Source organism: Amphimedon queenslandica, unplaced genomic scaffold, assembly GCF_000090795.2.
Source record: "Amphimedon queenslandica unplaced genomic scaffold, v1.1 AMPQUscaffold_13501, whole genome shotgun sequence".
NCBI classification, from domain to species: domain Eukaryota; kingdom Metazoa; phylum Porifera; class Demospongiae; order Haplosclerida; family Niphatidae; genus Amphimedon; species Amphimedon queenslandica.
The window spans coordinates 112,375-123,989 of record NW_003546263.1 but is presented as its reverse complement, the minus strand read 5'-3'; the positions used below and the strand labels follow the sequence as shown (position 1 = coordinate 123,989).

At 36.9% G+C, this 11,615-nt stretch overlaps 3 protein-coding genes across 3 annotated transcripts in view; 2 read left to right on the top strand and 1 right to left on the bottom strand.

The window, feature by feature from the left end:
- Positions 1-3,899, top strand: part of LOC105316700 (sn1-specific diacylglycerol lipase alpha-like) — a 4,449-nt gene extending 550 nt beyond the window's left edge. The window contains exons 3-15 of the mRNA XM_011411793.2: positions 4-130; positions 183-221; positions 279-424; positions 473-614; positions 670-753; positions 1,392-1,466; positions 1,545-1,625; positions 1,688-1,815; positions 1,872-1,940; positions 2,141-2,213; positions 2,282-2,461; positions 2,984-3,144; positions 3,629-3,899. Of these exons, the coding sequence (XP_011410095.1) occupies positions 4-130; positions 183-221; positions 279-424; positions 473-614; positions 670-753; positions 1,392-1,466; positions 1,545-1,625; positions 1,688-1,815; positions 1,872-1,940; positions 2,141-2,213; positions 2,282-2,461; positions 2,984-3,144; positions 3,629-3,791 (1,468 nt within the window). The 3' untranslated portion in view covers positions 3,792-3,899. The remainder of the gene's footprint in view (positions 1-3; positions 131-182; positions 222-278; positions 425-472; positions 615-669; positions 754-1,391; positions 1,467-1,544; positions 1,626-1,687; positions 1,816-1,871; positions 1,941-2,140; positions 2,214-2,281; positions 2,462-2,983; positions 3,145-3,628) is intronic.
- A 104-nt stretch (positions 3,900-4,003) lies between these two features.
- LOC100639598 (wiskott-Aldrich syndrome protein family member 1-like) lies at positions 4,004-8,109 on the top strand. The gene is made up of 3 exons (XM_003384032.3): positions 4,004-4,324; positions 4,412-4,698; positions 5,786-8,109. Exons 1-3 carry the CDS (start codon positions 4,057-4,059, stop codon positions 7,736-7,738), a joined length of 2,508 nt encoding a protein of 835 aa, XP_003384080.1. The 5' UTR covers positions 4,004-4,056; the 3' UTR covers positions 7,739-8,109.
- Positions 8,016-11,583, bottom strand: LOC100639473 (CDK5 regulatory subunit-associated protein 1-like). Its single transcript, XM_003384031.2, has 14 exons — positions 11,321-11,583; positions 11,118-11,221; positions 10,926-11,061; positions 10,783-10,854; positions 10,683-10,739; positions 10,557-10,638; positions 10,356-10,476; positions 9,960-10,127; positions 9,846-9,905; positions 9,583-9,680; positions 9,476-9,531; positions 9,197-9,327; positions 8,395-8,682; positions 8,016-8,236 (listed from the first exon to the last, which is right to left on the bottom strand). Exons 1-14 carry the CDS (start codon positions 11,577-11,579, stop codon positions 8,135-8,137), a joined length of 1,734 nt encoding a protein of 577 aa, XP_003384079.1. The 5' UTR covers positions 11,580-11,583; the 3' UTR covers positions 8,016-8,134.
- Between the last annotated feature and the right edge of the window lie 32 nt (positions 11,584-11,615).

Sequence of the window (11,615 nt, the reverse complement as noted above, 5' to 3'; positions counted from 1 at the left end):
AAGGATTGTGTTGAGAGAGGTTGCTTCGACTCTTTGCAAAGCTTTCGATAATTATCGTGGATACGTTCCATCTGATTTAGTTGCAGGACTTTTACTGCTCAAGAAAAAACACAAAAAGCAAAGAGAAATGGTATTATGAAAAAGGTGGTGTATGTTCTTAATTGCATGTTAATTATTTTCAGGAAAAGAATAGAGACTTCAATTTGAATTTGTCAAAAGAGGTATTGTGCAATACTTAGATCCACCCATTATTCATAATGAGACTTATTGAATCTTAGATGTCTGATAATAATATTGAGAAGATCATTCACTATTATAAGTTTGCAATGGGATCCTACGGATGGATGCTCTACATTTATACCAAAGGATTCTTTGGGTTTCTGCAGTTGCTAGCATCATCATTTTGCTCAATTTTTTGCAGATGGTATTTAAGCAAATTGATATTATTATTTATTTTTATTTTTATTTTTAGTTGTTTAAAAAAAGAGCCAGCAGGATTGCTGCAACATACTAGCATTGAAGGAGACAATTTATTGAAATGGAGCACTCAATCTGTGCTCAAATGGACAAAAATTTCTAAAATGAATCTGATTCATGCAAAATTTATTAGACAAGTACGATACCATTAACAGTTCGATAATAACAATAAAATCTCTTTGTTAATGATAGGCATATTGTCCAGCTTATATAGTTGCTGTTGATCACATTGAGAAAAGTGTAGTTATTGCTATAAGAGGAACACTATCAGTCTCTGTAAGTAATGCACTGAAATGATAGAAATAATTTACTCTAATCATTGTGCCCAGGATATAATAGTACAGAGTGTTTTTTCAAAAATGGCTCCAAGAGGATTATCCATTTTTATAATTTTATTCTGATACATATTCATGTTCTTATGTTGTGTAGAAAGTTTGAATTGATTCCAATCAAAATTTAGTTTTGATGAATTTTAAAAATTGCTCCGAAATTGGGCGAGAGTTTTTGTACTATAGTACTTTGGCCAAATTTCATCAAAAAGGATTAGGAAAGAATTCTTTAATTTTATAATTATTTCTAATGCATATACTGTACACATGTACACATTCTTATGTTATTTTTCGATTTTGAGCTGATTCCAATCAAATTTGGATTTTTTAAATGAATTATTAAACTACTCCAAAATTTGGCCAAAGGCTGAATTTCGTCAAAAATGGCTTGGAGAAAATTCTTCACTTTAATCATTTTTCCTGATACATACATGTACATACATTGTATACAAATTAATAGTTTTATTTGTAACTAGAATAATAATACTAAAGCTTTGTGGTTAGGCGTATACAAGTAATTCTTTCCCTTCCTTCTCTTTCTTTGATCTGCCACTCCCTCCCCTCCCTCCCCTCCTCTACTTTTAGGATGCATTAGTTGATTTGAGTGCTCAACCCAGTCTAATTATGAAAAAAAACAATGCCAATTACTATGCACATCAGGTAACATCTACAATGTACATGTACATACATACGTGCATCATATTAAAAAATAATATTGATTATTTCTATTAACAATAGGGAATGAAAGACAGCACTTATTCTCTTCATATGAAGCTAGAGGGAGAGGGCATGCTACAAAAAATTTTCAACATCTACCCAGTCAGTTGAATTAAGGGGAGCCTACATGTACATATACATGTTCATTGTATGTCTCCTAATAGTCATACAGGTTGATCATAACAGGACATTCTTATGGAGCAGGTGTAGCTGCTTTATTATCAATGCTACTGAAGCCAGTCTATCCTAATCTTCACTGCTATGCTTTCTCTCCTCCTGGTGGACTGATAAGGTTAATCATTTTTTATTAACAATAATTATAATTATTATTATTAATTTATTTTTTAGCGATGCAGGGATTTCGTTCACAAAATCATTTATTACATCAGTTGTCCTTGGGACTGACCTTATCCCAAGGTAATGACTATCGTAGTACATGTACATGTACTTACAGTATGTACATGTAGTTGTATACATGTACAAATGTTGATTTGAATAATGCACATCAATGATAATAATTTTTAACTACATGTACATGTACATGTACATGTACATGTACATGTACATACAATGTATGCAGTACTTGTGTTACATTTCATTGTATTTTACTATTCCAGGCTAAGTTTGGATAGCTTTCAGTTCTTTAGTAAAGAGCTGCTCCACGAAATCAAAACTTGTAAGAAACCAAAAGTGAGTCTTTATAATCAATCTATTCATTATTTTAATTTTGTCCACTCTACATACATGTGCTTGTGTAGTTTTGGATTTTCGTTACCAGCTTTGTTCGATTATTTGGACTGAAGAGGAAGGAGTCCAGCGATACAGTACAACCATTACTAGGAGCAAATGAAAAAATAGAAAATGAAAGGACAGGGAGCAGGGAGAAGCTGACAGAAAAAAATTTCAAAGATGAATTTGATAGTTCACAATCGGAAGAAGTAATAATTACTACTGTACACTATAATAACAAAATTAATCATTGTAGCCTATTAATGTACTATCTGCTGTTGTTACCATGTAGAGTTATTGTATATGAATTATGGTAGTGTACTATCAATTACTGGTACTTCTGTGGGTGTATTATGCCTTAGTATACTCAATAATAATGCCACATTAGAGAGGCCAGTGGTGTTGTTTATCAAATCACAGGGTAGATGAGCGAGTGAGTCTTGTTGTGTTGTACATTAGTAAAAGCTAGGCATTCTCTGCGTGTATGGCCCAATGTTTTCACTTTTGTATATGATATGTTGTCAGTTTTGAAATGAATAAAAGGGCCACTTAACCACAGATTGTCACTGTATCCTCTCACTATGTCTGTGTGCTATTGTATTATGTACAGTGTGTGTATCTTTGCAGAATTATGTTAAATAATAGCACACACAGTAAACAACTATAATGTACACCTATCAGATTACACTGAATACAGTATTTGACCAATGGCACTTTTTAATCACTTTTAGGAGATCTGTTTGACCGATAGTGATGGATCCGTTGTTAATGATACAAAGGAACCTGCCGCCAACAGTCCTTCGGTTCCAATGCCTTCTAAAAACAGGCCCAGGCTCTATCTCCCTGGCAGAATAATTCATATTGAGAGAGAAAAACAATCAGCAATAAAACAGTAAATTATAAAAATGATAATAATAATAACGATAATGATGATGATGATGATGGTGATAATTGATATCACGTCTTGTTGTCTTGCATACCAAATCTTTATTGACTAAATTTGATTACAATAATTAAAGTATAAATAATGATATATTCTAATTATTTTGTTGCATTGAGTATTTCCTGTTTTGTAGCACACGAACTATACACAGTACACGCAATAGGTGCTATCCCCATTAGACATTAGGACAGTCTCCCTGTCTACATTATGTACTTGTATGTGTTTGTATTAATGTATAATCATGTACAGCACACACATGAGGATTCTATTATGCTCTCATCATGAACTCTGTTATACCATTTTACATAACCCATTGCTTAGTGTATAAACTTATTACACGGGGATAAGCTCATTAAAAGATTGATACGGTATTTCTGTTATTTGCTACAAACTGCACGGGCCTGTTTTTATTTTTTACTTTATTTTATTTCAGTTGTTGTTGCTGTTGTTGCAAGAGTTCAAATACAGAGGCTAGAGCAAGATGGGGCCAGCAGTCGGAGTTTGTTCATTTTCTCTGGGACGAAGACATGGTCTCTGACCATTTGCCAAGTTCACTTCTTGAAGCACTAGAAAGCCTTAAAAAAGAGTCGTTGTAGAAACAAGGATTTAGTAATTAAATTATTATGACTGTGTTGCTTCACTGTAGCATAATAAATAATTATTGTCACACTAAAATTAAAAGCTTTAGAAACTTGAGCTGTAAATAAATTATCGTTTGACGTCGTTATACGTAATAAAGAGTCATAATGACTAATGATTAAAGGTTTTACTTCCGGTTTCCTCTTTCCATTACTTAAAATCTGCGCGTGTCTCAAAGGAGTCTAAGAGAAGGAAAGAACAGTGTAAAGATCACTTTATGATATGCCTCTAGCTGTACGCTATATAGAGCCAAAGCATCTCTACCGCCAGCCATTGCCCAGAGGAGTAAAGAATGAGTTGCAGGCAGTGGCAACACTTTCTTTATGTGGAGTCATACGGCAGCTGGGAAGTTTGGCTAAACATGCGGAGAGCTTGATAGGAGACCTCTGTGAGATAATGAAGGATTGCACAGAGAGGGAAAAGCACCTGGAGGAGAGAGTAGAGAATCTTAAAAGAAAAGTAATACCCGAGCTTGACCTTGAGAGCGAAGGTGAGAAGTGATAGCTACCTCATGCATCTTTCTGTTTTTATGAGTTAGCAACTGTACATTAAATGTCATCTTCTTTCTCTCCTGTAGTTGAGAGGAATACGGAGATGGTATTAGACGTTGAACACTTTCAGAGCAAGTCCCAAATCTCCCAGCAACTCCTCAGCATTGCCACAGCTCCTGACTCACTCCTGGAGCAGTATCAAGCATCAGAGCCCAAACCAGCATTCCACCTGTTTGCTAAACACACAGAGACTAACCCTATGCACTTGTACTCGCAGCCAGAGTTCTTTTTCAATCACTGGAGGAGTGAGATGGAAAAGAAAGCATTGTCAACCAATAGGAGACGCATTACTAGCACTGGCGATACAGGAATGGTGAGTAGTGAAATAATAATTATTAAATTAAGTATTGTTTGGAGGCTGAATAATAAATCTAATGTGGATTGAATTTGAGTTTATGTTTAATAAAGGAGGCTGGGAAGTTAGTATACACATGACTAGTGGTGCATGTAACAATGTAACTTTTGAACTACAACCTTAAACATGTAGTCATGTGTGTACATATTGTCATTGTGCATTCAAGAACATGGCCTCACAAGGAGATATGAAGAGGAGAAAGGTTGAGAGAGGGGGAAGAGTGTATAGTGTGACATAAAGAAAGAGAGAAAGAGACGACTAACTATTCTATTTACTACTACTCCTTTAATCAAAGACTAGCATAAACAAGCTTGTTAGCGTTGAATGAGCACTTCTTGTCAACAGATTGTACTGACTGTCTCGTACCTTGTGTTCTTGTCAGCCTCTTTTTACACCAATTGAGCCTCTCTCTAAGCAAGGAATCCTATTAATAACAATCATCAACAGTTTCCATTTTCGACCTACGATCTCCATGTATGTCACATACACTGTTATTATTAGATCATCATTAGCATAATTAACAGGATTAAAAGTGATACTTGATACTTTTTGAAGAGTGGGGGGAGAGAGGGGGAGGAAGAAGGGGGATGACTTAGTTTTGGATATTAGATGTACATGTCGTGTTGTGCCTGTATTTTGATATGAACATAGACTTTACAAGTTAAATTACATTTGTGAGACAGGCTGACAGCTAAGGTTTATAAAAGCTTTATTTTGCAGTATAAAGTACAGTGCATGCATATATAGTTGATTACATTCCTTCATTTCAAAGTTATTTTATTAAAAATACAGATCAGAAACCTCCCAAATTGCCTGCTTTTTGTTTGTGTGTACCCCCTCTCTCTCTCACTCACAGACATATCTGTATCAATGCAATATCAACAGAGCCCATTCAATGACATTAAGGAACTGCATGCCATGCATGTACATGTATATGTACTTGTACATGTACAAGTACATTCCACTTTGTAATTGAGAAAGAGAGGAGGGAAAGATGAGATATGGTATAATGTATTTCCTCCCTCCCCCTTCTCCTCTTTTATAGTTCGAGGAATCAGTTGAAGTCTCTCAAATGCTGCCTCCTCCAACGAAACAAAACAAGAGATCAAGCAAAGTCATTGCCGGACCTCCAATGAGCTATAGCTCCACTCTACCTCTTAGGATAAAACCTAGACGTGGGAACAAAACAAAGCTGGAGATGATGGAAGCATTCTCATCAGTAAAGAAGATAAAAAACAAAGAGAGAGCGACAATCAGCAAAGACACTTTTATACAACAACAAGACACGAACAAGAGCAAGACACTTCCTTGTACGACGAGCGAAACAAAAGAAGGAGGAGAGAAAGTGAACAACGTGACTGGAGCTAGCAATAATAATTCTCAGCAAGATCAGAGTGAGTCCTCTGGTTATATGAGCCAACACTCTTCATCTTCAACTTCATTAGTAGAAGGAGAGGAGTCTACAAAGACGACTGCTACCAACCAGCCTCTTGTTCTCACTCGTAAAAAGTCATCGTCGTCTCTGAAAGGAGGTTCCCCTAAAAGAAGTGTGGCGACTGGTGACGCTGGAGGGTCCCCAGGTGCCGGTGGTAGGGTGAGCAGTAACGTATCGCCTGTCAGAAAGGGGAGTGGTCAGCCAAGTGCCACACCTTTTATCAGCCCTAAAGCAAGTCCTGAAATAGTCCATAAAACTGTTAATCTCGTTCGCTCTCTCTCTCAAACTTCACCACTACACGAGAAGGTGTTCGCTCAAGATGAGAGCTCGCTGCTCCGTCAGCCATCAGCAGGAATATTCAATTTCCCTGATCCGATCCAGTTCCTGATCAGCAACCAACACCTCAATGCGACCAATAACAGTTTCTCACTGGAAGATATATTATCTATTGATGACGATGAAGGCGATGCTTCTCAAGTAGCTCCTCCTACTGACACGCCCACTCAATTACCAAACGTATCTTCAGTGAGTTCTTTAAAGGCTCCGCCTACAGAGTCCCCAGTTTCCCGCCGGAGCCTTTCCTTTAACGAGAGTCCAAGAGCTCCTCGTAAGCTCCGCCCAGCTCCGTCTCCTCCGACTGGGACCACACCCGTGAGACGACACTATTCAATGTCCAACGGGTATAACCCTAAAAGAAATGATAACATCTCACGTGACAGTTCAGCCGAAGCCTCGCCCACTTTATCAAGAAAGTCAATGAGTCAGATCAATGAGTCGCCAGTTCCCAGACGCAAAGCTCCTCCTCCTCCTCCTCCTGCTCTAGTAAAGGCTCCTTCTGATAAACAGTCCTCAGGACATATTGAGAGAGTCCAGTCATTATCCAATGTGGAGGGAGGGGCTAGGTCTGGAGTGCCACGTCCACAGACACGGAAAATGTCACATGAAGTTTTACATTCTCCGACTTCTCCAAAGAAATCACCACAGTCTCCAAAGAAATCGCCACAGTCTCCAAAAAAATCTCCACCTAGCAATGTCACTGGGGTTGTACAAGACGGTCACCATGGAAACCGAAAAGGAAGTGAGTCTAAAGGCCGTAGCCATGGCAACCCACCAATCGCTAAAAAAGAAGACAAGAAACACGATGCAGTGACTAAAGAGCATCGTCATAGCAACAGCGTAAGCACGCCCCCAGCAGCAACAAACAAGGTCCAATCTCCGACCATGCCCAAGCCGGGGTCCGGTAGTCATGGCAACAAACTGATCCTACTCATGAAAAGGCAATCAAGTGCTGACAAATTAGGAAACAAGAAATCAACCAATCAGATTCTCCGAGCATCCGGGATAGAAACGGGGTTAACGACTGAGAGAAGCATCCTTCTCTCTTCGATCAGAAAAGGAATTCAATTAAAGAAAGTCCAGCAAAGACAACTGGAGGAAAAGATACCTTCAGATCTCATGCCTTGGGACGTGGCGGCCATCTTGGAGAGAAGGAAAGCCCTTGAAGGCTCCGATAATGAACTGGATGACGGGCTAGTACAGGATGCTGAATGGGAAGAAATTTAATGTCACACACACACAACAAGTATTGAATAGAGGTATTTAATAGAAGGAGACGTTGTTACCACATGCAACAAAATTAATTTGACACACACACAAGCACACACACACACACACAGCAATTAATCATCATTGTCACTAGCTTGAAGCATACTGATTGTATCATAGTTATTCATTAACAGTGTCATTTTTGCTCATTCATGGAGGATTGTACTGAGGGACCAACCTATTATTATTATTATTGTTGTCGTTGTTGTTACTGTCAATATTGAAATCATAATTATTGTGATCAAAATCATGTCATCTCAAATTAATATATTGATTATAATTATTGTTATTATACAGTTCATTTATCAATGTTATTTATAAGTACCGTACTTAAATAATTATTGCTTTAGTTTACTAGTTGGTGTATGATGGACAGTCATTTTGTTGATTAAATGCTGTTAAAGTTGTACGACTTATAGCCACACCCTTCAGAGATAGTGAAGTTGAGTCAGTTATCTATAGTAGGGAACACGATTATAACAGACTAAATATTGTTATTAATGTATGCTTTAGACAAAACTAATTGGAGGACTAATAAACAATTGATACGTGAGCAAAACAGCGGAATTAAAACAAATTAAAAAAAACAAATATCAATGTGCAGGTCTCTATACCTTTACTCTCACATATTCTCCTGTATTTGGTTCTCTCTCTTCATTATCAGCCTCCCCTGGAAGGTGTTTCCTTGGGAATATGACTGTGTGATTAGTGTCACTCTTTCCTTTACAGTCCATCTCATTTCTCTTGGTAGCAGACACTAGTAAGACTAGCTGCTCTGTCCCTATGAATCTCTTATTCCTAGACCCAGAGAGCGAGTAGAATGTGCTAATGATTTCTGCCAATCTTTTCTTTTTTATATCTTCAGGGACTGAGTCCTTCAGCCTGTGATATGCATGCGTTTTCTGAGGGAGAGGAAAAGTTAGTATGATCTTTTTAAATGGCCGTAACTCGAAAAATATTTGTCGGAATCAGCTCAAACTTTCTACATAGCATGAGGACATCAATATGTATCAGAAAATTTAATAAAAATGGGGGCTGATTTCGGAGCCATTTTTTGGAAAAAAATTATGGGCTATAGCCTTGGGTATTTTTCAAAATTTTGGCATTTTCTTAAAATGGCCGTAACTTGAAAAATTGAAGTTGGAATCAGCTCAAATTTTCTACATAGCATAAGAACATTAATATGTATCAGAAAATGTAACAAAAATTGAGGGTGATTTTAGAGCCATTTTTTGGAAAAAACTATGGGCTATAGTCTTGGGTATTTTTCAAAATTTTTGGCATTTTCTTAAAATGGCCATAACTTTAAAACTGATGTTGGAATTGACTCAAAATTCTTACATAGCATAAGGATATATCACATGTAATATTTACTATAAAAATACGCACAAAATAATTAATAATATTTATGTTTACTTTTCTCATGCTGTAAGCAAACATGAATGCCATGTCATATTTGACTTGCTCCATCAGTGATAAAGTGTCATTATGATCTTCCTCTCTCTCGTCACAAAATCCAGCAATAATGTCTGTTGAAATAGCTACACCTGAAGCAAGAAGAGATAAAGACAGTTTGAGCTAATCATGATAATTTCTGAGCATCCAAAAACACAAAAATCATGGCGGAATTAATTTTAAATTTCGAATGAATTTGTGATTACAATTGATTAGTCCTTTCTAGTTCTTTGTAGCTACCTGGTATAATACTTCTTATTCTGTCAACAAGAGACAGATAAGCTTCTCTGGTATGACTATAACAAAATGAAGTCATAATGATCCTCCTCTTTCTCTCTTTCTCTCACCCTCTTCTCATTAGCTGTAGAATTCTTGTGCTACCACTTTGAATGGGAAGGTGTATATGCTTGCAGATGTTACCATTTTCTCTAATAACCTCCAACAACTGCATCAAAGAGAAAAATGGAAGAATGAAGGACTAGAAATAAATTTTTAAATCTAATAATAATAATAATAATAATAATATTTTATCTATTCCCATTAGATGCAGCATTCTCCTTTAATATTGCTTGCAATGGAAAGGAAACAGCTCAATTTTGTATCAACTAACTTCATCAGGAAAGTCTTTAGGATGCGGCGATGTGAATCTGATCCTCATATCTGGATCAACCTTAGGAATAAAACAACCAGTAAGTATCAACTCCACTTCTTTTTCTCTCCTCACTTGTGCTACTTCATGAAGCAGTTCAGCGAACCTCCTTCCTCCTTCCTTGCTTTTATAAATTGATGAGAATCCTCTGCTGAGATTAGTTAGGGAAGATGACGAGTGAGATGGTGACAATTCTCTGTAGCTATTAACATTCTGACCTAACAGTGTCACCTGCTTTATACCCTGAGGAAAAGATAGAGGTACACAGTACATTGTACTACTGTATAGTGGGGTATATTGGCAAGGGATTAAAGTTGACAAGTTGGCAAATTTCGGGAAAATGCTACCATGAGATACTGTAAGAGACAGTAAAATCATCAAAATTTAGCTCACCCAACTAATCAATTTAGTCTATGCCACAAAATTCTCACCCCCAACAGCATTATAGTACCTCTCTTTCTCTCTCATTACTTGTTCTGATAGAGACTTCACTTCAGATATGATTGAACTCATTGGACGACTTCTCTCCCTCCCACGAGTGAACGGGACAATACAGAAACTGCACATGTTGTCACACCCACGCATGATTGAACTTAAAAATAAAAATAAATAAAATTTAAAAAGGAATAGAATAAAAATAGTAAATAAATAAATAAAATAATAAATACTCACACAAATGCTGTTGGAGATGACTCATTGAGTCTAACTGGAGAGACATCAGCATAAGTTTCATCAAGAGACAGAGCCACATTAACTATTAATAATTAATAACTACTAGTGTCACACGACAGGGTTTACCTGCTGCTTCTCCACTCTCAGTCACTGCTAGTAGTCTGGGGAGGTCACGATACGCATCTGTGGAAAGAATGGGCGGGGTAATGGGTGTGGTTTGACTCACCTGGTCCGGCGATGAGATCTACTTGTTTGTCAGTGTCAAGTAACTTTTCTTTCAATCTCTCAGCCATGCAACCTTGAAGTTGATAATAATAATAATAATAATAATATATGGTGTACATCTATCCAACTATAAAAAAATTGTACCTAATAGTCCAACTTTCAGTGGAGGAAGGTTAGCTGATCTCTTTTGTTTTAAATGACTAAAGTAGTCAAGTCTATTCCAAACCTTGTTTTCGGCATTTTCTCTTATGGCACAAGTTACAGCTAATATGACATCAGCCTGGAAAATATTTAAATTATAAAAGTAACTTTAAGCACGTTAATTATCAGGATTACATCGGTTATTTCCTTAGCTCTACGATATCCAGCATTACTTAGTATTGACCATGCAATCTCAGTATCATTAGCATTCATCTGACAGCCATACGTCTCAAAATAGACTAGAAATAAAAATAATTATAATTTTAATTTGATTTTTAATTTTAATTTATTTATTATTAATATTTAAGCACGCCAAGGAATATTTGTTTCTTCGTTACCTTTTCTGTTCCTTCCTGCAATGGTTTCCTCATTTAGATAAGGTGGAGGTGAGTGGTCATCCTCCATTAGAGCAGTCCCTGATAACTGAATATCTTTGAACTCTCTTTCTTTTATAAAGTCTTCGAGTCCAGGGCCTGGAGGGAGGGAGCAGGAGCTATAGTACCTCATAAAAGAGAAGAATGACCTCAAACTGCAAGTAAAGGGAGAGCTGGAAGGAGAATAAGGCCTCAAATAAGACTGCTTCAAAGCAACCGCCATCTTTAGGGTTAAATATTCATAGCCACGCCTGCTTCG